Here is a 26,599-nt window from a genome sequence, read left to right on the forward strand (position 1 = left end):
TGGCACTACCAAGATATCCCAAAAAATCTTCATTTCAATGTCTATAGATATCTTTTTGTGGCTGATAGCCATCTACACACTGTAGGATAAAGCAAAGCAGAATTGAATGAAATAAGACAAATAATATTTTTTAACGTTTATTGAGAAAGTTATTACAATAGCCCAGTGGTCCAGGTTATCTTGGCACGACGCAACCAGGCCTACTATCACAGATCCAATCAACAATGGCTCTTAAACTTAAGACGAGTTGCCGTCAAAATATTGCCTTTTCAAACTTTAAAATTATTGGCAAACAAGCCTTATAAGAGATATATTTTACTTATTGATAAATTTTATGTCAATTTGCACTAAACAAGACAGATTATTGTAACAGTAGTCAAATGCGGGAAACATTAACAAGTAGAGTTATACTTAATACTAAACTATTAATATCAACATTATAAAAGAAGGATACTTGCGGAAATGCAAGTATGTAAAAAAAACAACTGAACACTTAAGTCAAAATGGAAGAACAAAAAAATAAATCAAAAGAGATTAATTTGAGTAATCATTTTTACCGAATTGCTTACACTAGGGCGCCATTTAATGACCAGAAAAACTTACAATCACAAAACATTTTACTCACGAGGTTTACGCGTCGCGGATTTAAGTATTATTATTAACAATAATCAGTCAACATGTTTGCTGCCTCGCGAAGATCACGGGCTGTTTCGACCCTGCTGTCCAAGGCATGCCATACTTATACTACATCAAAATACTATAATACCATTTGATCGAATACCTAATCGAATTGAATTTTTGCAAGGCTATGGATTATAGTCGAAAAGTATTTTAACTGTACTGTCTGTACATAAGTATAATAATACGAGGTCGGGCGGAGCGGTGAGCGGGCCGACATGAGTGACATGACGATAGCGATAGAAACCTAAAGTGATTTTGGTATGCGTCAGCTGGTAACACACTTTAACCGAGCTTTTATAGTTGGCTATACTTCGATGCTAAAATAATGTATAAGTAGGTACGACAGAAGCGTATAGTAAGGTACAACTTTTATTTATCGTAAAAAAGGTCAGTTAAGTGTGTTCCTCATTACTAAGTCGGACCAAGCTAACTCTGCGTGACATTTGTAATGATAATGTGTGGCAATGTCGTAATTAAAGTCAAAATTTCTATGAAAATATCACGTTTATAATGACACTCCCTCATTTTGTTATATTAAATTTGGTGCAGAGTTAGCTAAGACGGACTCTAACTCGCTTTCGTGTCACCTCACAGACGTCGGTTCATAGCAATAAGTAGCAGCAGGGGCCCGTATTCTTCGCGACGGTTGAGGTAGGGCGGTCGCGGGGTACATTGAAAACACTCACCTGACCATTGATAGGCCTTACGTCCTCGCAATGAGGTTTACCAATAGTTAGTTTACCGTGATTGACACGCGCTACTTGGTAAAGTTCTCAAAGCCGGGCGGCGGGCGGCAGGTCGGCTTCGCGCGGAACTCGGCCGCGTCGGGGTTGAGGCCGGGCGGCGCGCGCTCGGCCTCGCCGCGCGCGCGCCGCAGCGCCGCCATCATGTAGCGGTGCGCCGCGCCCGGGTCCACGCGGGAAACCAACTCGAATATCTCGCACTCTTCTGCGCTTAACCGCACCGAGGGACCGTCCGCGCCATTCGAGGAGCTTGACGACGCTCGGAGCGGGCCGTTTTGCGCGGGGCTCGCGGATTGCAGATTTGGTGAACTGGCGCCATTATGTTGCCGAGTAGGTGCAGGCCCGACGGGAGACGGATTCGGTACAGGGTTAGGTCCGAAATTTGGTGAGTTAGGCGCGGGGCCGGGTGGATTTATCGCGCCCGGGTACGGCCTGAAGTTTTGTGTCGAATTCGGGACGAACTGCTGAGGATTATGCATCGAGTTCGGAACGAACCGCTGGGGATTCTGTGCCGAATTAGGTACAAAATTTTGAGGGTGGGGCGCGACCGGAAAATGTTGGGGGGCCTGATGGAAAACCGGCTGGCCGGCATAGTAGCCCATACCGACCGGCGGCCTGAACTGGGGATAGTACTGGTGAGACGACACGCGCGGGCGGAAGTACCCGGGCGAGTAATGGCGGAGCACGGGCACAGAGACGGGAACTTGCACCTGCGGCTTGTAGGCCTGCGAGCACGGGCAGTACGGGAGCGCGTAGAACGACGCGGGGTGCGGCGCCGGGCGGCACGCGGCGCCGCAGCACGGCTTGGCTGGCGAGGGGGACTCCGGCTCCGGGGGTGCAGCGGGGGTGGAGCTCACCGGGGTCATGCACCGCTCCTGAATTTCCGGGACGGGCGAGTCTAGCTCGACCGACTGATTCCGCGGCGACGCGGCGGGGGTGGAGTTCGGGACGGGCGACGGCTCCGGGCTGAGCCGCAGGAGCTCCACCGTCGGCGGGGAGGGGGCGAGGCGGAGGAGCGACAGCGCCATCGGCACCCGGTTGGCGGCCAGCGCGGGGGGCGGCGTGGGCGGCGGGCTGTAGCCGAGCTCGCTCGTGCGCTCGTCGGCCTCGGCCGCCTCGGCCGGCTCGCTGCTGTCGTCGCTGGAGCTCGGCAGGAGCCCCGCGACGTGGTTCCGGTAGGAGTCGACGAAGTCGAGCGCGATGCCGTCGCGCAGCAGCGCGTGGATCTCGGTGTAGTTGGGCGTGAGGCCGTGCTCGAGCGCGTGGAAGGTGGGCAGCAGGTAGCCGTCCCGCGCCTGCAACACCCGACACGCCGTTAAGGCGCGCCGCCGAGCCCGCCGGCCCGGCGCGCGCCTTAACGCGGGCCCGCGAGTCGGGCGTCACCGTCCCGCCGTAACGTTTCTTTAGCAAATTGCTCGGGTTTCAAATTCGACATAAAAAACGAAAAATCCATTTAATTTTACAGAACATCGACACTTTATTTTTGTTTCTATAATGTTCAGATGGACGGAAAGTTAAGAATGTATTCCCTGCAATTTGCTGTGGGCAAACTAAACAAGTGGATATCACTGCGATCGAGAGAACTTTTGATTTCATTATAAAAACTTTGATCTGTTTTCTGTTTAGTTTACCATGAGTATCATGTGGCGTTATTTTCGTTTTAGTACTAGAAAAAACTATATAAAAAGAGATTAAAAGTTTGCTAAATAGAAATTTAACGCCAAATAACACTTATGATGTTATGATGCGTGACAGTAAGCAGGCCGCGGGAGGCTACCACTAAATCAAATTTGGAAGCGTGCGGCGAGAGGGATCACTCAAAAGCCGTAACCGTTGTTTGTGATGTCAAATGAGATAATAGCGCACTAAGTTAGTACTTATAAAATAATCTCTTACACGTTTTTATAACTGCCATTCAAGTATATAGTTGTCGACACACACACACACACATAAAGCAGTCAACACTTCCAAATGAGATCTACATACCCGCGCCCGCGCCCGCGCCGCCCGATTCTCGCGAACCGACAAGTCAAAATCAAAAATACAATGTCACGATAGAAAAATTAGATGCGTTTATATGAAGAAAAAATAAATTGAAAGCAAAAGAAAGATGATCAGATGAAGAAGGAAGTTCGACGACGGATAGTATAAATATGAAATGAAAACAAAGCAATGTAATTCCCCAGTAACTGGCCACTTTTAGTAACTGGCCGCCCTAAACTAAAAATGAATTCTATTCACGTATAATATAAACAGAATTCATTTTAGTATAAGGTTTCAATATCTGGCCACCTTATACTAAAATTAATTCTATTTATAGTGAATAGAATTCATTTTTGGTTTGGGGTGACCAGTTACTGGCGAATTACCCTAGAAAGAATAAATAACTATACACCTATAACTATTTTCACTAATAAGTAATAATAGATTTTACTAAATTAAGTTATTATAAGTACACAGGGTTATATGGTAACATTTACTAATTACCTAAAGATTTTACCACAAAAAAAAACGAAAAAAAAAAACATTCTCTTTGAAACAAACGAGTACAGTGACCATATTTTTTATTTTTGATGGATAAAAAAAAGTACCATTTTTATTTTTCAATAATATGTTGGCTACTGCTGATCTATAAATAATGACACATTCAAATATGGCTAACGGGTCAAAAATGTCCCTGTATTTTTTTACAATATTCGAGTGCCAGGTCTTGTTAATCTAGTCCCTATATTCGATAATTCTAATCTACTAAATACTTGATGGCTTCATCCATCGATGCCTAACAATAAAAAAAATAAAAAACAATTCTTGTTCCACATCTACACGTACAATACTAGACTAGACTCCGTCTAAAGTAACTCTGCTCTGCACAGACTGTGCAGTGAAAGTACCTCTATCTATAAGCGTCATATTTTCATAGTAAGTTGAAGGTTTGCAAGTTGGGTTGACTCTAGGACTAGGCGCCTTGCCACTTACAAATATCCGAAAAAATCCCGTGATCGTGATATCTTTATACAAAATCCACATTATCCGCAATATGTCACGATCATTATCATAACTAATATTTACATGTCTGATTACAATATCATCCTCAAGCGCCGTGTGATGCGTTCTATAAAATGATTGTCGTACTAATGTACATATTTATAACTTACTTAGAACTTAAATAAAATTATATTTAGTTTTTCTCAACATACATCTATATATAGATAACACTATCCTTTCAGCTCAGTCTCTAGAAATGTTCCACCCAGTATATAAATGAATGCCTATTCCCCGTGGTCACGGCATCAAGCGTGAACGGCCGGACCAATTTCGCTGATTCTTTTTGTGTGAGACACAGACTCACGTATGTACGTCGAAAATGTCTCGGAATGTTTCGCTCCATAACGACGAGCTTCTCCGCCGGGTTTATCCCAAGCCGGGCGAGGAAAACTCGAGTGACAGTACGACATTATTCGTGCTGAGCGTTCTTATTCAACCAGTACGCATTAAGCGGCGCGCAGCCGCCCCGCCAGCGCCAGTTTCTTGCGCAGCACCGCACTGGATACCGATACCACCGAGGCCGACACCACACTAGCACTCACTACTGTGGCCGGGGGGGACTCATCATTTACAGAGACCACACTGGCTGTGACTACAGTACCCTCGGGTCTCGATCCCTCCTCTTTAAGCTTAGCTAGTCTTTTCAGCTTAGACAGTCTAGAGCTGCTAGCGCTCAACTGACTAACCGCGCTCTTAGCCGTCAGAGATCTCAATTTAGCCAGTCTAGAAGTACCGATCGGTGCACTAACGTCACTAACAACGCTAGGTTCTTTTTCGGGGCATTCCCACTGTTCTAATCGCCTCGGCGGGCGGCCGACGACCTCCGAAGCGGACGCCGACACGTCGCTGTCACTGTCGCTGATCTCCGGGGGGTCGTGGGGGGTGTGCAGCACGCAGGACACCAGCGAGCGCACGTCCAGCTTGTCGGAGGACGCGGACGCGGAGGCGGAGGCGGAGGCGGTGGAGGCGGAACTTACCCCGAGCGCGGGGAGGGGGCGCGCGTCCGCGTGCCCGGCGCGGATCATCTGCTCCGTGATGTTCACGTCCTCCTCGGTCGACGTGTCGATGAGGAACACTTCCAGGATGCTTTCCTGCGAGGAAAAAGTTAACATTATAATTGTCCCTGAAAAACATTTTCATTTGATACCTTTTATCGCCGACTGTACTTTTCTTTCTTCGTTTTATCATAGAATTCCTACGGCCACCTGCCGTCTCATCAGATCGGCTCGACGGAACCGTAATATTGTATCGTCATCTGACTTACGTTACTTACGTATATGCTAATTTTCAGCTTCATCGGAAACCGGGAAGGAAGTCAAGTTTACCTCGCAATATTAATTACAGACAGACATCGGGACAGGTGAAACTAATTAAAAGCTTGTAGAAATTTTCAATCGATTCAGTCATAAGAGATATCAGAGGACATACGTAAAAAAAGGTCCCAAGAAATAAAAAAGAATTCTGAAGTCGCTTTCAAAGAGAAAATAGGCAACCCGGGGCGGGCATGGGCATGGGCATGGGCATGGGCATGGGCATGGGCATGCAGTACCTCGTGGTCCACGGCCACGACGTTGGCGACGAGGCGGCGCTCGCGCACCAGGTCCAGGCAGTGCGCGGCGGCGGCGCGCGGCCAGCGCCGGCTCGCCGCCGCCGGCCGCAGCCCCGCCAGCCGCGCGCGCACGCCCTGCGCCGCCGGCGCCGCCCAGCCGCGCCGCAGCGGCCGCAGCGCCGCCGCCGCCACCGTGTCCACCGTGCCGTAGTCCACGTGCCGCACCTGCACCCGACAATAACTTCATTGCGACCCACACATGATGTAGAACGGTCGAACCTCGCGCGTCTAGTCGGCGAGATGGAAATCGGTGTCGACGCACGGTTGCGCCGACGTAGCGTCGAGCGGCAGCCGTACGGTTGCCTGGACGCCGACGCTCGGGAAACGCCAGTGTGGGCTCCCTCTCGGAGTATAGTTAATCGTGTTATCGAGTCGGTTGGGACGAGTCCGAATCTTCGGCCCGTCCAAAATAGGAGCATAATATGTTCGGTGGTCTATTTTTTCTCTCCGCACTGATACCGAATAATACAGACGGAAACCGTAGTCTGCGGACGAACTTCTTCGGCAAATAAAAATAGACAAAAATTCGCAATATTGCCAGATCATATTTTATAAACCGTTAGTATAAGAGTACATCATACCTTGACCGTATCACTATCGACGATCTGAACGATGAGCGAGCGGTGCCAGTCGCCCTCGAACACGCTGCTGCAGTACTGCCCCGGCCGGCGCGCGCCGGCGGCTAGCACGCGGTCCGTCCCCTCACCTTTCGAGTAGTACTCCCTGTGTACACAAACATTTACGAGTCAGATTCATTTCCAAATAAGCTAAATTATTAAAATACTCGTCACAAACAAACTGAGCCCCTGCAATTCGAGAGGGAACAGAAGGTCACACCATTCGCAAAGAAGCTAATTATGCAACTATCATTTTCGTATGAAAGACGTTGCTCTGACCGTTATAAATTAAAAAAAATTTACGGGATACTCGATTTTGCCAGATGAAAAATAGGTCGCGAAGTGCGTAGTTGATTGTCAGTCAAAGATACACCTCGGCCACCACCAGGGGCGGCATGTCTCCTGGGGCTGCTCCGGCCGGGGTACAGTACTCACGTCATTTGGTCCATGTGCTCCTGCATGAGCTCGTGCTCGGGCCCCAGCCGCTGTAGCCACAGATGGCTCGGGGAGTACACCTCGGCCACCACTACAGGCAGCATGTCTCCAGGGGCCACTTCGGCCAGGCTGCCCGGTGGGATGCTCTCCAGGAAGCTCAGGCAGTCGGAGGGGAACACGTCTGGGTCCTGACACACATAAATACAATTAGAAAATTCTAAATAACTCTAATCAGACTATGGTTTAGGCCCGCTATACACACGTCAAACTGAATGTGGACCTTCGATTTTTTTAATATACATACCTGGCGTGTTTGCTCGCGCTGACCTGAACCTTACTACAAGGAGACAGGGTCTACATTGGTACTTACATAGTCTATGCCAGGTAGAGCGTCATCTGCGTCGAGTAGCGTGCGACTGGCGTGTTTGCTGGCGCTGACCTGAACCTTATTACAAGGAGATAGGGTCTACATTGGTACTTACATAGTCTATGCCAGGTAGAGCGTCATCTGCGTCGAGTAGCGTGCGACTGGCGTGTTTGCTGGCGCTGAGCGAGGAGTCTCGCGGAACTCGGCGCAGGCGCAGTGCCGGCTCGCAACGTATGCTCGGCTCCTGAGGGGGGGGATGGGGTTTTAGACTTGGGACAACAAGAGGCACTTACTAATGTAGCAAGCACAAGACTAACAGGAATTGATCCCACCCACTCTAGATGGTCCCTGTTCAGTGCACATGCACCGAACACGTGACAGGCGCCCGCGGCCCAGTTTAGTTTGGCTTTGGCGATGCGGCCGTCCATACAAATCAGTGTACTTTTCGGAATCTTAGACTTATGTAATATGGCAAAACAATAAACATTTTTACTGACACTCTCCGGACTTTCAACAACCACCGCAAGCTCACATCCTCAATAGTCCCACTAGCACGGGCGTAGCCAGGTTTTAGTATCGGGGGGGGGGTTCAAGAAAATAAAACGACTAAGGGCCACTAGCACCATCCCACTAATCCGAAGTTTAGCGGTTAAACCGTTAATTTAGTGTCAAATTGTACTGGTAACCATGGTAACTGCAGGTTTAACCGGTAAACCCGGGGTTACTGGAATGGTGCAAATGGCGCTTAAAGTACATAAAATAACCCTTACACAAGAAAAATATTAGAGACTAGCTGTGCCCGCGGTTCCGCCCGCGTGGAATTCTGTCTGTGTCAGTAAGCGGCTAATTTCTAATCCTAATTTCTCTCCCTCTCCCCTGGAGGCGGAACTTTAAGTAAAGTTGACAGATGGATATGCTAGAGGACACTAGACCAGATAAAATATTTTAGGTACCACTAAATAAAACTACACTCCAAAATCAATAGTTTTTTTCGCCCTTATTATAATTTTACACGTGATTTTAACGACAGAGTAGTAGGTGTATATCGGACGATACAGTAAGGTATACGCACGCGAGCGAAAGCGAAGCGGCCTGCCTGGCTAGAGCGCCACTCACCGTGGTCTTCTTCAGACTCCTGAGGAAGAGCGCGTGCCGTTTGTAACCTCAATGCGTTGCGAGACTTTCGCGAATGATTCGATTTTTTTCGGGAAGGCATGGAAATGTGTATAAAATGCGAGTCCCAAATCGTTGACTCCGCAAACGACCAGTGCCGGATTAAGATATTTTGATGCCCTAAGCATTTCTAGACCATGGTGCCCCCTCTCCCTAGGGTCATCAAGATTACATTGAATTTTTTTGGTAAATTGAGTGACGTTCATTGCCGCATTACAGCTGAGAATGGAAATCAGTCATATCATTTTATCACGAAAATTGACAGTGCCGTAGCAGTAACTTTGCTACAGAGTACCTAATGCTGCTGTAGTCGCCATATCTTAGAATGTAATTGAAAACGCGAGCGGAGCGAGCGCGAAAATTTTTCGATATAAAAACGCAATTTGATAGACAGTTGTACATTTTTAATTTTTAGTATGGAAATCAGTCACATAATTTTATCACGAAAATTGACAGTGCTGCAGCAGTAACGTAGCAACACAGTAATGCTGCTGCAGTCGCCACCCGAAAGTCACCTTTGTCATATCTTAGAAAGTAATTGAAAAAGCGAGCGAAGCGAGCGCGAAAATTTTTCGATATAAAAAACGCAATTTGATAGACAGTTGTACATTTTTACTTTTAGTATGGAAATCAGTCACATCATTTTATCAATCAATCAATCAAAGCATTTATTTTCAGGCTACTAAGGCCCATAGATACATACCTTACAAACTAACATATATATACAATAATAAAAAACTTAAATACTAAAAAATCATTTTTGTGACGCAGTTCGTGATTTTATCACGAAAATTGACAGTGCTGCAGCAGTAACGTAGCAACAGAGTAATGCTGCTGCAGTCGCCACCCGAATGTCACCTTTGTCATATCTCAGAAAGTAATTGAAAACGCGAGCGAAGCGAGCGCGAAAATTTATCGATATAAAAAACGCAATTTGATAGACAGTTTTACATTTTTACTTTTAGTATGGAAATCAGACACATCATTTTATCACGAAAATTGACAGTGCTTTGAACCCCCAAACCCCCCCCCCCCCCCTGGCTACGCCCGTGCCCACTAGGTCAACCCGGCCTGGATACAAAATTGTACATTTTGAAACAAGTGTTTTAACTTTTATGCGTTATGTCAAAACGTCTTTACATTTCTTTTTGGTAATCGTCAAAAATGTGTTAACAGAAACTAAGGGGGAAAATTGCTTTCACTCACAATACGTATATAATGCTTATCATTATCATTGAGAAATAAGTCAGCACTATAGTGCTCTACATCATGCATTTGCATCTTCGAGCAACACGGAAGGGAGGCGGCATTCGCACTATTTCCCCTCTGCCGAGGTACAAGATTAGCGCGTCAATCTAATCTAGCGCGGGTAATAAAACTAGTTGCACTTGGATTTTTCACTAGACCGAGTCCAGACGCGCGCGTGAACACTGCTGCACAAAAATGCCTGTTTGCTCGGTTTTTTGTTATAAAAAGAGTACATTTTGAAACAAGTGTTTTAACTTTTATGCGTTATGTCAAAACGTCTTTACATTTCTTTTTGGTAATCGTCAAAAATGTGTTAACAGAAACTAAGGGGGAAAATTGCTTTCACTCACAATACGTATATAATGCTTATCATTATCATTGAGAAATAAGTCAGCACTATAGTGCTCTACATCATGCATTTGCATCTTCGAGCAACACGGAAGGGAGGCGGCATTCGCACTATTTCCCCTCTGCCGAGGTACAAGATTAGCGCGTCAATCTAATCTAGCGCGGGTAATAAAACTAGTTGCACTTGGATTTTTCACTAGACCGAGTCCAGACGCGCGCGTGAACACTGCTGCACAAAAATGCCTGTTTGCTCGGTTTTTTGTTATAAAAAGAGGTCGGGGACATCAAATTTACATAAAGAAAGTGTTACATTTCACATGTAATATTTTTTTTTACATATCATACGTTTAATTACATTCAAACACAATTATCATGTTTTAGTCTCATGTAATTGTTGGATTTATCGATTTTGCTCGCTCAGTACAAATTGCGGATCGGTCGAGCGACAAATCCGACTTCTCATCTCTCAGAATCTTCAGAATACTTCAACGAAAATGTGTTAGTGTGCGTGTTGTGACACTTGTCACTCGTCCGTACACAAAAAGAGATCGAGGTTTGCAAGATTTGTCTTTGACGTGTGTCATTTTCTATGTATTTGTGTCGTCATTACAGATTGGATTTTGTATGTAAGTGTGTGAGAAGTGCGACTGTGTGCACCTTTCCCCCCGCGAAAAATGGCAGAAAGATTTGTACGGTGAGATATCGCTTGGGCCCCTCCCGATGTGTCGGAAGCCGGTGTTGCTCGAAGATTTGCATACATCAGTTTTGTTACCAAAACAACAATTATTTTCGTAGTCTACATCTAGCGTCAAGTAGCGGAATTATCAGTACTGCTACTCAACAATAAATGTCACGTGTGTCTATGTCATTACTACATGCCAGCGCCCACACTGTTACTGACAGTGGTCCACCGATGGACAGTTAAAAGTGCTGCTGTCTGTACCTAGTGTACCTATACTCTGTATCTTTAGGTATTTAACTAAAAGTAAATAAAATCTACCCTCAAATGGCTCCTTAAGCCAGTTGAGGGTAGATGATAACATTACATGATCAAATAATGTAGCTTCAAGTCAGGTCGTCCAGTGAACGATCCAGGCGGTTATGTATTTGGTTGGTTAACCAATAAATGTTATAACCACCCGAACATGTACAAATTGTTTGTTTACTTTTATTTAAATACCTAAAGATACAGAGTATATCTGTCCTCCTTGTATGGTAAGCAGCCAGTTGCCATCAGTGGCTCGTTGTGCAGTTAACCCTTCCACAGCGCACTCACACGCCGATACCGACCGGTAGCGGAGGCGAGCGAAGTTTAGCTCGTGGCCGTATTACTACATACCTCTGCTCCTTGTACAGTAAGCAGCCAGTTGCCGTCGGCGGCTCGTTGCGCATTTAACCCTTCTACAGCGCACGCACACGCCGATACCGACGGGTAGCGGAAGCGAGCGAAGTTTAGCTCGTGACCATATTCCTCTCTGACACAGAACGTTTCATCAAAAATTATATTAAATGCCACATACAGCAAATGAGCCGCTTACGTGACTTTAGGGGCCACACAGAACGAGGAACACGTTTAATTATACGAACGGGTCTACCGCGATATAATTTCATTGGTTTTACCTTAAATTCTGACCTTACCCCCGTAGACCCGGTTCGTATAACTAAATATATCTACAAAACGCGAGAGTTTAAAGTGTTATATTGCAGAACGAGGAAAGTGCCGCGTGAGGCAGTTCGTCCAGTTAAGACGTCCTTTGAGCGAGGCAGTGTCGCCAAATATTTCTAAGACACAGTATGTAATTTCTAACAGTTTAAACTAAAAGCGTAACCGTTCATTTAAAATATTTGTCACCAATAAAATTTAAATTATTCCGTTGAAGCCAAATTAGCGAATATATTTTTTCACCTTATGTGTTTATAATATTTATGAACTCGTCTGAACAAGAGAGAAATAATTTTAGATAACACGTAACTTACCCATACAGCCGTATAAGCTCGCTGCACCAGACGCCTTCAGGTCGCCGCGCCACCAGCCGCAATATCTCGGACTGCAGGGTCGCCCACGCCGACGCCGACCGCTCGCTCAGGCCTACACAACAACACTTTACTTTGAAAATTAGGTCAATCTAAAAAAAATAACAGCTGCAACCGAATACAAATCCCCCTCTTTCTAGCAACTGAAGTCGGTGAAAATTGTTGGGTCCATACAGAATGAGCCGGCCCGAATATTGCCTACCAGAGTCAAAAAGTACGCGCGGACGCGATGCCGCGATTCCAATTTCCTCGCGAATTTTCCCGCCGTCCGTTCCTTTTGGCGAGTCAGCTCATGTCGCGGTGCGCGCCCTTTACTTGAATATAAGCTGGCATGGCTAAACTGTTTCTTAATAGGCGTCAGTATCACAACTCATCGGCTTTCGAAAGGATCGGAAAATATCTCACTGAGCTAATTGACAATATACTCACTGGAGGAAGTCTGCCGGCCTGAATCATCGTCCCGGAGAGACTCTTTGCTGTCGAGCTTCTGCGACTGGTACACTAGCATCCGCTTCTTATAGAACCGCTGCAACCGCTGGTGTGAGTCTACTTCTTCCTGCTCGCTGTGCCCGTTGCTTACTGGCTCCACCTTTATTTGGCATTTAAGGGGTCAAAATACACAATAAAGTCAATAAAAATCAAATGTGTGAAGAATTCGCATAAGATTGGATGAATTTCTGCCAATTGGCGGAATAAATAAGCGGTTTCACACAGAATAAGTCGCCTCGCGAAGGAATAGCCATGTAATGCGTGCTAACAACAAAACTCTTGACAACTAGTGAACCTTGTCTTTGCAATAAGGTTTACGGATTGTCAGTTAATAGTGTGGACGATGGTGCCTCGCGCGACCACAATGCCTCGACTCTTCAGTAAACGAGGTGCTTCGCGCGACATATTCTCGCGAGGCAACTCGTTGTATGTGGAAATTATGTAATGAGAGCATTCAACAAAAATTAACCAATATACATATGGCCTAAAGAATTATGCTGTTAAGTACCTTCGCTGATGGGGTATCTGAACACTCTGATTCAGCCTTCTTGGCATTTGATCTTGGAGTCATTTTAACAGGCTTTGTGACTAGTGGTGGAGCCGGCTCCGGTTTCCTAGGTTCTGAATATTGTGGTATTGGTTGCAGTTTACAAGAATCCGTGTGTGCCATTGGTTCTGGTTTCCTAGGTTCTGTTGGTGGTTTTCCTTCTGTGTATCCTCTGTTGGGTGTGGTTATTGGTCTGCCATTTGGTATTCTGTTGGTTTCTTGGTTGAATGTGGTTGCTATTAGATTAGGCTGTGGTTTTCTAATTATGGACTCTGGCACGCTTCTCCGTTTTCCCCTTCTGTGGAATCAATTTAAGCAGTTAATAAGACTGATAAAGAAAAATAATATAGGATAGTAAGAGGTGATACTTTTATACGTGTTCTGTTCACACTAAGTTTAATATGCACTATAAGTAGGTACTTATCAGAAGGTTTAATTGGGAGATTGAAAAGAAAGTCACTGGTTCTAAATAACTACTTATTGTACGTTGTAATAATACACTGAGTCACTAATGGGATTTAAATCACTATTTAGAAAAGTAAAGGTCAAAGAGTCAGTAAATCGATCGCATTATCAAAACGAGTAGTAAATAGCTAACGAAGCTAATGAGTTAACCTGGCAGGTCGAGAGGCCGTGAACAACGGGCGAGTCCCGCGCCTTGCGGCTTTTACCTAGAATCTCAAATGTAGTGTCAGCAAAACATACTTAGTGTCCTACACGTTTATTCGCAATGCGCACTTTTATACTTTTATCTAATACCTTTAAACGAGCAATTCTTGTTTATTTATATATATATATCGAGGATCTCGGAAACAGCTGTCACGATTTCGATGATATTTGCTATATGGGGGTTTTCGGGGGCGATAAATCGATCTAGATAGGTCTTATCTCTGGGAAAACGGGCATTTTTGAGTTTTTATACGTTTTCCGAGCAAAGCTCGGTCTCCCAGATATTTCATTTTAAATGCAATCACTACCTATACTTCTTTTTTTTTAGCATTAGAAAGGACTTCGCAGAAGTTGGCAGAAGTAAGTTTGCACTTTTTTATCGGGCTATTTAATTGGTAAAAAAAACGATGTAGGAATATACAACAGCAAAATCAAGTCAGGTCCACAGAGTTCAATCCAACTATGAGTTTATTGCGTCTATTTGAGTTATTTTTTAAACAACGTGTATTACAAAAGTTATGGTAAATGAGGTAAATCTCTACATAAATAAAACAATAAACCAAATGTAAATTAACCATCTGCAGCAATCATCACCTTAAAATAGGAGTTATGAGGTTTGCAATTTACATAAGTATAGTCATTTGCAGTAGCAAATTCTTTAACTTAACATATTATGTATAAGCATAATAATATGCTTCCTATAGGTCTAGAAGTAGATTTGGACTATACTTACGCCAGCTTTGAAGACTTTTGGCTCTGGACAAACTGGTCAATGTGTTTGATGGAGTCCGTGACAATGAGGGTCAGTATGGGATTGTTCTGCGGCCCTGCAAACTGTAACCATACAGAACAATAAGCATTTTGTATAGGAACCTGCGCCTTAAGATGGCTCAGTTCTTAAGCTTGCCAATTTTCATAATTTCATACTTTTATAAGTGTAAATTGGTTCAAAGTTTGCGCTCACGTTTGCCAGTACAAACAGCAACACTCCTAACTGTACATCGGTGGACCTTATTACAAAAGGCATAAGGTCCACCGATGTACAGTTAACAGTGCGGGCGATAGTACCATAGACAAAACTGCTAGCTTATTACTGCAAGTTCATATTAAAAATAAGAAACAGAAAAAAAAACAATGGGTCTCCTTAGGTGCAAGTATTTTCATCATGTTTGCCTTTTGTTTTACCTCTACCATTATGTATTTTTCTTTTGTATATTTATTTTGAATTGGAACAATAAAGTGGCTTTATCGTGTTAAGAGTTGGACTAACATCATTAACATTGCATTGTTTTATAAATACTTGTAACATAAATGTGTAATATAAACAAGTCCCTTCTAATCACATTTGCTAGAGAGTTTTGTTTATATTACAGGCTTTTACAATATAATGCCCCCCCTGTTATGCAAGACTGACCATGTTCCAATTTCTAATGTAAAATAAAATAGTACTACAATTGTTTAGTATAATCAGTCTGACAATAATTAAGCCTCGTCTCCATATCGCGTGTCTCCAAATTTTACTGTTCATTCTCAAGCCCTTATTCCTTCCAAAGATAGATATTTAACTTGTGTTATTCACAGGGTCTAACAACATGTTTGTTTTTACTTGTAGTATGAAAAACCAAGGTACAGACAGAGTTTTCAGAGTAAAATAGAAATAATACCAGAAAACAATCCGAGCAGCGTTCCCGCAGAAACTGCACAGGGTCGCGGAAGCCGTGCTTGGCGCAGGGCAGCGGCTCGCCCAGCATGCGCCGGTAGTCGCGCAGCAGCGACGCCGCGTCCATCGTCGTCGCCGACGACACCACCAGCGACCGCAGCACCTTCTTCAAACCCTCCAGGTCCGCCATCGTGATCTATCGACAAATTCACACGTGCACCCACCTTACGCAAATAATAATATTATGTATTTCAAGATTACAACTATGAGTTGAAACATAACGTGAACAATTTAGACAAGTAGGTAGTTAAAACTTTAGATTTTAATAATTCAGATAGAATAATGCAAGTTACGCAAGACAGGAACACTTTAAATAAAAATTCTACGAGATCAGCAGTACTTAACGGTTGAAAACAAAACAAAGTTGAACCGACCCAAGTAAAATCATGAAAGTGAGTTACCTGATTTATTAGTTGAACTATTAAGGTTTTAGCATTTGAGGATGTAAATTAGACATTGGAAAGAACTTGCAATAATCCAGATTTCAGCTCGCAACAGCAAAAAACATATCCCGGGCCATGAAGTTGCTTTCGACGTGATTTTTTTTCTTTTGTTGTTTTTCTATACCTGAGAGATATTTTAGCTTCGTAATTTTTTGCCGAAACTATTCAGCACGTACACAAAAACGTTTTAAAATTAGCTTCTCAGCTGTCAGTTTGACACTTCTCCATGCCCCTTGTCAAGTTGTCAGTCGCAGTGGGTTTTGTTTTGCGATATTTCGATCGAACACGAATTACGTAAGGTTATTTTGTATTTAAAGTAAAACAAAATGTCTTTCTTCTTAAAACGCACCATCGGTGCGGGGCTGGGTCTGGGGCGCGTCGTTTTAAATAACGCCAAAGCGCTGGTCGTGCAGAGTGTAGCGTGGAAGAGCGAGACCGCCGCACCTCAAGTGGAGACTCGGCCAACATACGCAAAGCTGGACCCCCTGCAGAAGTCGCAGCTGATAGACTTCGGTAAATACGTAGCGGAGTGCCTGCCGAAGTATGTGCAGAAGGTACAGATCACGGCGGGAAATGAATTGGAGGTTTTGATTCCGCCAGAGGGTGTGATCCCCGTCCTGTCGTTTCTGAAGGACCACCACAGCGCGCAGTTCGCGTCGCTGGTAGATATCGCGGGGGTGGATATCCCGGCGCACCCTCAGCGGTTCGAGATCGTGTACAACCTGCTGTCGCTGCGCTACAACTCGCGCATCCGAGTCAAGACGTACGCCGACGAGCTGACGCCCGTCGACTCCGCCTGCGAGGTGTTCAAGGCCGCCAACTGGTACGAGCGCGAGATCTGGGACATGTATGGAGTCTTCTTCGCCAACCACCCTGACCTTAGGAGGATACTCACAGATTACGGCTTTGAAGGCCACCCCTTCAGAAAGGACTTCCCTCTCAGTGGTTATGTGGAGGTGCGTTATGATGATGAACAGAAGAGGGTGGTGGTAGAGCCCCTAGAGTTGGCACAGGAGTTCCGCAGATTCGAGCTGGAAGCCCCATGGGAGCAGTTCCCTAATTTCCGAGGAAACCCGGCTGCTGAGGAGGTCACTAATCCCTCTGAGGCACCCAAGAAAGAATAAATCAATCAATAACTTATATCTATTAGAATAAATTATACTCTGTAAATAAACAGTTGTCTTATTAACCTGTTGTTGATCTCCACTTATTAGAGATAAAATAGTAAAATTACTTATTTTATTGAGTTTGGAAAACTACAAAATCTAGTCCTGGAGTTATGCATGTGCTTTGACGGAATCAGGTCTAATTTTATTGCTAGTGCATCAATAATAGCGACCATGTGCCAAAACATAAACATTTACATTTCCAAAGCACCATCTAACATTCTTGTATGTTTACTTGTGCATAGTACGTCTGCCATCTTGTGGGCTACATCGGAAGCATAAACTTTACATTTACACCTTGTACCAAAAATCTCCCATCCTAATTATGCTGCCCCCCCATAGTTCATGCATGCTCACTATACTCAAATTTGTTTGAACATGTCTGCCTGTTGTTTCTACTCTTGGGACAAGCTGGTCCATGTATACTTCTGATTAAAGTAAGCATTGTGTCTAAACACCAATTAAATCATTGTCCTACATTCTTCACAATTTAACACAACAATAAATTACACAAAAGGAAAATTATAAACAACAATATTTACAAACATGTATTATTTTATTTCTTAATATTTAACATAGTCAAAAATTTCCGTTCAGATGATGATTACATTTTAAAAACTCATGTTGTTAAAAAATCCAAACATGTTTTTATGATACACAAAAATAAAATGCGAAAGATGATGGTAACCACTTTTTGACACCCAGTGCACTTCTGTGTGCTGTACGTATGTATTGATATGGTTTAGCGGCGGTACCGGTACCGCTTGAAGTGGAACCACAGCTGGAAGATGTTGTTGTGGAAGTGGCAGCGGAAGCCGCGCTTGTACGAGTACTCCCACTCGCGGTTGACGATCTTGAAGGCGATGTCCTCGTAGGGCGGACCGGCGCGGAAGCGGAGCACGGCGAACTCGGGGTTGTCGGCGCACGGTTTCTGCAACAACGGACACAGTCTATATCTGATGGATACGTAGGAAAAGATAAACTACTGCTTGCTATTAGCGTACTGTCGTGAATTCGTAAATTTGTCGCGGTGGAGTGAGCTTGATATACAATACACAACAATATCAAAAGGTAAAATTAACATAATAAAACTTTAGAGAATACTAATGTCGATGCTGAAGAGCTAGGTGCATAGACATGGACTCGCTGTTTGATTTGTGTAAATAACACATCATAGCAAACAGAAGTTTGTGGTAGCCAGGGGTGGAAACTGTCAAGTCAGTTCTGGACGATCGGTGGTACCTACCGCTACCTACCTAACTAGCACTATGACGATCTTGTCATAGTGCTAGTTTTACTTGATCCAAAGTGTCATTTTAATTACCAGAGAAAAGTCCGGGGTAGCCTTGGGATCGATCAAGTCCGGGTAGAAGATGTTGAACTTGTAGCCCTGCACGATCTTGGGCGGCGGGTTGTCCATGTCGTAGTGCGTCTGGTTGTACTTGTTCCACTCGAAGCCGGTGTGCACGCGGTTGAAGTAGCGCGGCTTGCGCGGACGGTACTTGTCCGGCCAGAGTGCTGGCACGGGCAGGGCTTCGCTCCTACACAAAAAAACGTAAAACGTCATGTGAACATTTCGAATCACCGTCGTCTGCAATCGCGGCAGACGCCATAACTAGGCTACGTCGTAATTTCACGAGTTTTGCAACCTTTGAACTTAAAGGCTAAACGCCTTTGAACTCAGGTCAAGGTCAGTACCTGTCCAATGCGGCCTCCACGCTGAACTGCGCCTCGTCGGTGCCCATGCCGCGCCGCGCCTCCCTCTCGAACACGGCCGCGCCCGGCTCCGCAGCGCCGCTGACGCCCGAGGGAGCGATCTGCTCGTGTGCCCTTTGTGCGTTTGCAGCATGCGCTCGCGTTCTGAACAAACAAAAATAATTTATGGTGAATGTGGGGAAGACCGAAGCGAAGATAAGGTAAGACTGTCTACAAGCTCTTTCGTCACGAGCGTACAAGCGTTTATACACATATACATATGTATCATCTAGGGTTTCTGCTCGAGAATTCTCGAGGCGAGAAATTTGACCTAAGTCGAGACGGGAAAAATACACTCAATGCCTCGAGAACCCGAGAAATAAATCTCTTGTGATAAGTAAAAAGAAAACGCGTATAACACGTGATGTGTCTATAGTGTTATTCTTTAGGTAGTTAAATAAATGTAAACGATGTTTTTTTTTCATTTTCAGGTACTTAAAACATTTATTAGGTAGTTAACCAACCAAATAAACAATTGCCTTAATTTGTCCCCTATCCTATCGTTGTGGCTTCAACCGATTTTCATGTTTTGAAACTTTTGAACTATCATGACGTGTCTTTTTATTTAAAAACGCTTTTAAAAAATTAGTATTACTTTAAAATAAAAAATAAAATTACTATTACTTATGAAAGCAAAAAAAATTGTAATTTTTACTTTTGCGGTTATTTAATTTCAATTGTTTTTCAATAATAAGACACGTCATATTCGCTTATCTTTTTTTCAATGCAAAAAACTAATTATAGAGCCATGTAATAACAAATATACTAAATTACTATTGATAAATCAAATCATCCCGATATATTCCTATTAGCAAACTATCACAATTTTAGCAGCTTCATTGTTACGTTTATTATTTCGTAGTAAAACTTCAGTAAGTTTGTCACATCGAGTAAATTGTCTTGAATAAAATACCATAGGTATTGTGATTTGATTACATTTTGTTAAATACCTAAAAAAATCGGGCAAGTGCGAGTCGGACTCGCGCACGAAGGGTTCCGTACCATATAAAAAAAAAAACAAAAAAAAAAGCAAAAAAAAAACGGTCACCCATCCAAGTACTGACCACTCCCGACGTTGCTTAACTTTGGTCAAAAATCATGTTTGTTGTATGGGAGCCCCATTTAAATCTTTATTTTATTCTGTTTTTAGTATTTGTTGTTATAGCGGCAACAGAAATACATCATCTGTGAAAATTTCAACTGTCTAGCTATCACGGTTCGTGAGATACAGCCTGGTGACAGACGGACGGACGGACGGACGGACGGACGGACGGACGGACGGACGGATGGACGGACGGACGGACGGACGGACAGCGAAGTCTTAGTAATAGGGTCCCGTTTTACCCTTTGGGTACGGAACCCTAAAAAACAATATAGCATATCACATCGCCGGCACGCACGCCTGCACCTATAGCTTTTTGTGTTTGTTGAATTTTTGATTATTAAGTGCAAGTTATGGTAAATAAAAAGTTGCCATGTTTGATTATTGATCTCACCTACGATTCCTATGAGTATGATTAGTAATAAAGCAAAAAAATGAAAATAACATGGTGTTTTTTGAAACTTTCAAAATTTCTCGAGATACTCGAGAAACTCGAGAAATCTTGGTCGAGAATTCCCGTGCCTCGAGAAATTAAAAAGGTCGAGAAACCAGGAACCCTATATGTATCTCATTTCGTCATCTTATCGTCCCTAAAGGGGCCCACTGATTAACAGTCCGCCGGACGGTATCGGCCTGTCAGTTGTTCGGAACTGTCAAAATTTTGTTCTAACTGACAGGCCGATACCGTCCGGCGGACTGTTAATCAGTGGGCCCATTAATGAACAATGTTCCCAGATACACAAACTCTTTCACTTGTTCCACCCTTTCTTGACCAATCAGAAACTTGACCGGTAGAAAAATGAATGTATAATTATTGCTACTGAATCTAGATTAGGAAAAATTTAAAACCTTATTTTGCTAAGCCCTATCCGGGTCCTAGTAGTTATGAATGTGCCTACCTAGCATTAAGTTGCATGTGCCCACTGTACCTACTTGGTTGCAAATAAACATTGAAATTGAAATTGAAATCAAAATTTCACAGTTTGTCACATTTACTTCCTTTTCAAATACCGAAAGTTCGTCTTGCTAATAACATGGTTTTTACTACATGTGCAAAAATTCTGAAAGCAAAAATACCAGTCTCGCATTTTGAAAATTGTCTAAGTAATATCAATTTACCTCAGATACTGCAGCCTCTGCTCGTCTATATCCGCGTCCGTGGTGAGCGTGCCCGGCTCCAGCGCCCTGGGGGAGAGCGGCTCGGGGGAGTAGCGGCCGGCGCGGTACAGCGCCACGCAGGCGGCCGACGACTCGGAATCCGGCTCCGACTCCCCGCCTGACCCGGATCCCGACGCCTCCGCCTCCGCCTCCGCTCCGCTCCGTTCCGGCTCCACTTTGGGACTTGTAGATCTGAAAAATTTGGTATAAGTTATATATTTTTTAAACATACTCGTAAAATGACAAGCGGAAACTCTCTGGTTTTGTGTGTCTGAATTCCTTACCCGGTAGGTTGAGGTTCATCAGCCTCATGTCTTGTCTCCGGTTCAGGCTTGGCGGCGACCCCTTGCTCCTGCTTGAGGAGTTGAAGTTTACGCCTCAGATTATTCTGATGTCGGTCGCGCAGACGAGCGCGGGCCATGTGCGCTGAAAAATATATTTAGTTATAGAAGAACTAAACTGAGGTGATTTTATAGGCTGAAAGCCTTAAAGAGGAGGAAATTCAACAAAAAGAATTGGAACAGTTATATAAAAATATCTCGAAGTTAGTTCAGAATATCAAAACTGTGACAAAAATGTACCTACTCGGACGCCCTACCGCCTACCGCGAACATCAACAACCGAAATTCTCTCTCTCTCTCAGGGTTAATTCTCAACAATACCTATCAAAACACGCACTCTGAAACTTTCATAAATTAGCGCCATTACCTTTAAGTTGGCTGAGTAAACTCTCCCAGTAGCCAACATCGATATTGTCAGCGCGGGCGCTGATCTTCTGCTCGATCTGCGATTGTAATGCTTCTAGCTGTGCGCCCGTCTTGCCTTTGAAAATCTATAACACATAATATACCACGTTAATATATATTATGCGTCCGACTTACAAAACCCGGGTTTTATTTATTGCTAAAATAGTCTAAGAACATCAAAGTCACATTTCAAACAGTCAAATGAAGTCATAGCGAAATAAAAATAATCGATTGATTGGTGACATACCTGTGTGACGTCATCGGCCACGCTCTGGTGCACGGTGTCACGATGCACCGCTTCATGGGGCTCGGGTGCGGCTCTCCGTAGCTTTGCTAGCTCGTCCTGTCAAACAAAAGAGTTAGATGAGCTTTACTTTCAATAAATCTTGATTTGATTCACAACAGAACTGGTTTCTGTATGTTGTTATAAGAGTGAAATTCCCCTCATGGACCACCATTATTTGTAGAAATTAAAGAGCACATTTTGGATAATCGTAGTTGTCGTCATCTTGATCCTGAGATCAGAAAATGTTAAAAGTGTTAAATTAAAACTTCTCAAATGAAAAAATAATAATTACACATATCTTGTACCAGATGTGGCAAACGTTGTCAGAGTTAGTAAATAAAAATATAGGTACTTTTGTATTTGTATAAGCTTTATTATTCTTACCTGCACAATGGTCTCCACATCTTTCCAGTACCGCTGGTTTTGCTCCTGCTCTAAGGACTTGTACACAGCGATGTCAGCCAACAAGTCTTCAAGGTCCGGGGCTTGCAGACCGTTGAGGTAGGTGTAGGGCTCATGCATTTCGAGCGCGTCTACACACTGCTCTGATCCCACGTACCAAGCGAGTAGGTCGATCGGCTTCGCTGTAGATATAAGATGGGCATTAGTAACACAGGGTCGATAATTGTTTTATGTTTCTTCGTCTAAAAACAAACTTCCACATAAATAGCACTTTAGAAATATCTGATACGAAATGTTTTTTTTTAATTAGCGAGGGTAACGTACTCCAAGTGAAACGCGTCGTGCCGTACATGGTCTAATAAAACATGGTCTTCTATTCCCAGAGTGACACGGGCCTACGTCACAATAACATTGCCACTTTATTTCAACATAACATGTTACATGGGTACATTATACCTATGGTTAATAAGTTAAAATATTTCTTTATAATTTTATAATTTTCATTTATATGTATTTTATCTTAAATTTTACAATAACACGTCATTTTTAATTAATCGTTAGAAATATCTTCCGATTCACGAAAGAAATTTCAAACGTTCGGGTAATTTTGTTTACATTACTGGCAACATAGGATAGCGCTGTCACATTTGACAATTCGGATCTAGATAACTTCATGCCCTGACCATCATCCTTGTCGAACGCGTGTTAATTGTTATTTCCTTCTCGCTCAGTGTCAGCAGTCGCAGTGTTTTCCAAACTTTTCACGTCGTAAGCTTGGTAATTAATGTGTAACTGTGAATTTGTTTTTCAAACGTTTGTCTTGTATAGATAAATAAAGTTTAATTGAATACATTAGATTTGTTTTATTTTACTATGTTTCTACATGAATAACTTAAAATTAAACCGTTAAAATAATTTTCACCGTTGGTTAAAATTCTGCCACATTTTAAAGTTTGAGAACCTGTAAACAGCATGATGACGTAGGCCCGTGTCAGTTAGGTCATACGCGAATCTCGGAATAGAGTACCAGGTGGAGTATATTATTATACCATGGTGCCGTAGTTCTGCCTCCCTCGTTTTGCCTCACTCTCTAATCTTCCTGTTAACTTTAGAATAGACTCACCACGTCCGTCACGGATGCGGATCTGCGACCGCAACCTAGCTTGTTGTAAATGAAACGCGTCTTCTTGCCGCGCCCATGAATCAAACTGCGCTGCCTCGCGCGCCCTGGCCGCGGCTGCTGTCTCTGCTTCGCGAGCCGCGCGCTCTGCCTCGCGCTCTAATCGACGCTGCTTCACCTACAGGACAAAAATGTGGATACAAGAACCCTTATACGCAAAATTATCTTGGCAATTCTCCTAACTAGTGGCCTGAGCAGGTTACTGAACTCATAGTACTGACAGCCAGAACCACAGAAATAGAAACAACTATCAAGCATGGAATCAACTGGTGACAGACGCCACCAGTCTTCAAGACAGACTTGACCTTCAGCAAATGGTTATCATTTAGAAGCGTTTTACCAATAGTATTTTTTTTTTTTAGAAATACTGGAGTAGGTATTTATCAAATTAGTACATGATTAAAGAAAGAAGTGATGGCTTTATTATAAAAAGCCAAAGAGAAAAAAAACACGAAAACATATTTACAAAGTTACTAATGTCTCATACATAAACGGGTGCTATTTCATTTCAGCTAATCAAATATCCACTAAATTCAATATTTACCTTTTCCAGCTCAATCTTATTCTCAAGTTGCTTCTGCCGGTTCATAGCTTCAAGCTCATCTCTGCTGACCGCCTTCACACCTTCTTTAGCCAACTTCTTGGTCCACACGAACGAGTGTGTGAGTGCCGAGTCTCCGAACGGATTGTCTTGGTTGGTGTAGCATTGATACTCATTGTCCCAGCCCATGCGCTCGCGGCGTTTGCGCTCTTTTTCTTGTTTCTCTTTTAGACGGCGGGCTCTGTGTATAAAGTTCAGATCATCAAATAATACTTCAGACAAAATTGCTTCAGGCAATATAACCAGATGCCATGACAAGCAACACAAAAAAAAAGAAATGTTCTGATACACTTAGTTGCCATGCCAGTATTGCAACACATAGTGCAATAATAACTCAAGTATGGCTTTTTAGTGAGTTATCCCAAAAAATGTGAACAAATTAACAAATAAATAACTTTATGGTAGGGTATTTGCGTCAGTTCTCCGTCCAGTGCCTGTTTCCGCCCACTTGGCGTAGTGGCCACAGAATTGGCCAATTGAGGGAGCGTAGGGCGCTGGCTGTTCGGGGGAATATGTTGGCCCGCAGGTTTGCGCGATGCAGTAAGGAAGTAAAAATTACTTTGTTTAAGGCGTTTTGCCAGTCTTTTTATTCGTGCTGCCTGTGGGTGGATTATACTCAGCGGGCAGTCAGTGCCTTAAGGGTGCAATATAATAACACGCTCAGGATGCTGTTGGGACTGCCCAGGTACTGCAGCGCATGGGGCATGTTTGCGGAAGCGCGAGTAGACGGCTTCCATGCCATTGTTCGGAAGCGGGTCGCCTCCATCATGCGCCGTGTGCGTGAAAGTAACAACGGCATTCTGAGTGTGATTGCTAGCAGTTTTTTATTTTATTTTATTTTTATTTTAGTTGGACTCCCCCATAGCGAGACACTGGAATAGTTTGCATGTAAATAATTGACTGAATTTTAACTATTATTATTGTTTATTTTGTGTTTGTAATTCTAAAATGTACCTTTTTTTTTTGTGTAATAAAGACTGAATATTTTAATTTATAATTTTAATTATTTTAATAATTTTTAAGTGTTCCCATTTATTGATTTTTTTTATTATATTATGTGCGTAATTTAAATTATTTTAATTTAATATGGATCATTTGTTATCTGCAATAAAGAATTGAATATGAATATGAATATTGCATACAATTTGAATATATACCTGTATATTCAAATTATACGCATTTCTTTGTAGCAACTACGCCAAGTGGACGGAAACAGGCACTGGACTGACGCAATTACCCTACACATTTTTTATAATACATAGTAATTTTCAATACAAAGTACCTGTACACTTACATTTTATGAGTTTTAATATGCTTAATTAAATACTCAGATAAATGAGGAATAAAACAATAAAGAAATAGCTAAATCCAAAATATATGTAATAAAACCTTACCGTTTCTCCTCTGGAGTCTCATTAGCCTTCTGCAATTCTTTCTGTTTCTTCCTCTCCTCTTTAAGTCTCAGGCGCTCCGCCTCCAGTCGCTGCAGCAGCCTCAGCTCCTCGTCCGTGTCACTACTACTCGACGAACTACTGCTCCTATTCTTCTTCTTCTGTTTCTTTTTACTTTTCTTGTGTTTACTCTTCTCCCTGCTGGGTGACCTGTGTTTTGACGGCGCGGGTGACCGCGTTCGCGACCGCCCTTTGTGCTCTTTCCGTGAGCGATGGCGCTCCACTGAGCGGCTGCGTGAACGCTCTCGGCGTCTACTCACGTCGTGCTTTGAAGACCTGTAGGAAACAGCAGATTAAAAGCATTAGGTTGCAATTAGAACATTGTTTAGCAGTTGACACAAACATGTGAATTATTTGGTGATGTAGTACTTACATTTGTAATTATTAATGGTCCTTATACGTCTTAATACATTACTTTTAACATGGCCCATACACAAAAAATGTGTATTTCAGAGATTTTAGAAAATATAACGCAGAATACAGCAGCCTAAGCAAAGCATCTGCCAAGTGTCACTGTCAACAGTGTCAACGTCATCTTGACAAATAATTTGTTTTAAAAAGATTTGAGCTATGAGTTTGGACGC

At 43.3% G+C, this 26,599-nt stretch overlaps 3 protein-coding genes across 3 annotated transcripts; 1 reads left to right on the forward strand and 2 right to left on the reverse strand.

The window, feature by feature from the left end:
• Positions 1 to 121: 121 nt before the first annotated feature.
• LOC134797952 (tudor domain-containing protein 5-like) lies at positions 122 to 16,263 on the reverse strand. The gene is made up of 13 exons (XM_063770291.1): positions 16,127 to 16,263; positions 15,670 to 15,861; positions 14,739 to 14,839; positions 13,298 to 13,634; positions 12,730 to 12,889; positions 12,244 to 12,355; positions 11,606 to 11,741; positions 7,613 to 7,741; positions 7,131 to 7,318; positions 6,660 to 6,801; positions 6,019 to 6,243; positions 5,447 to 5,560; positions 122 to 2,719 (listed from the first exon to the last, which is right to left on the reverse strand). The coding sequence occupies exons 2-13, from the start codon at positions 15,853 to 15,855 to the stop codon at positions 1,439 to 1,441; spliced, it is 3,111 nt and encodes a 1,036-aa protein (XP_063626361.1). The 5' UTR covers positions 15,856 to 15,861; positions 16,127 to 16,263; the 3' UTR covers positions 122 to 1,438.
• Positions 16,264 to 16,411: 148 nt separating this feature from the next.
• LOC134797947 (NADH dehydrogenase [ubiquinone] iron-sulfur protein 3, mitochondrial) lies at positions 16,412 to 17,342 on the forward strand. Its single transcript, XM_063770286.1, has one exon. It carries the CDS (start codon positions 16,495 to 16,497, stop codon positions 17,290 to 17,292), a length of 798 nt encoding a protein of 265 aa, XP_063626356.1. The 5' UTR covers positions 16,412 to 16,494; the 3' UTR covers positions 17,293 to 17,342.
• A 698-nt stretch (positions 17,343 to 18,040) lies between these two features.
• LOC134797948 (splicing factor Cactin) lies at positions 18,041 to 26,512 on the reverse strand. The gene is made up of 12 exons (XM_063770287.1): positions 26,389 to 26,512; positions 25,959 to 26,291; positions 24,508 to 24,745; positions 23,907 to 24,081; positions 22,766 to 22,965; positions 22,343 to 22,438; positions 22,058 to 22,181; positions 21,634 to 21,775; positions 21,311 to 21,541; positions 19,033 to 19,194; positions 18,659 to 18,875; positions 18,041 to 18,265 (listed from the first exon to the last, which is right to left on the reverse strand). Coding segments are annotated over exons 1-12 (2,109 nt in total). The 5' UTR covers positions 26,391 to 26,512; the 3' UTR covers positions 18,041 to 18,076.
• Between the last annotated feature and the right edge of the window lie 87 nt (positions 26,513 to 26,599).

This window comes from Cydia splendana, chromosome 16 (genome assembly GCF_910591565.1).
Source record: "Cydia splendana chromosome 16, ilCydSple1.2, whole genome shotgun sequence".
In the NCBI taxonomy this organism is placed as follows: domain Eukaryota; kingdom Metazoa; phylum Arthropoda; class Insecta; order Lepidoptera; family Tortricidae; genus Cydia; species Cydia splendana.

Coding starts and splice junctions, on each gene's coding strand:
- LOC134797947 (XM_063770286.1), top strand. CDS start 16,495: ATGTCTTTCTTCTTAAAACGCACCATCGGTGCGGGGCTGGGTCTGGGG.
- LOC134797948 (XM_063770287.1), bottom strand. Junction 22,966..23,906: donor CCGCATCCGTGACGGACGTG/GTGAGTCTATTC, acceptor TTATATCTACAG/CGAAGCCGATCGACCTACTC. Junction 19,195..21,310: donor CAGAGGCTGCAGTATCTGAG/GTAAATTGATAT, acceptor TTGTTTGTTCAG/AACGCGAGCGCATGCTGCAA.
- LOC134797952 (XM_063770291.1), bottom strand. CDS start 15,855: ATGGCGGACCTGGAGGGTTTGAAGAAGGTGCTGCGGTCGCTGGTGGTG. Junction 12,356..12,729: donor AGGCCGGCAGACTTCCTCCA/GTGAGTATATTG, acceptor GTTGTTGTGTAG/GCCTGAGCGAGCGGTCGGCG. Junction 6,802..7,130: donor GAGCACATGGACCAAATGAC/GTGAGTACTGTA, acceptor TTGTGTACACAG/GGAGTACTACTCGAAAGGTG.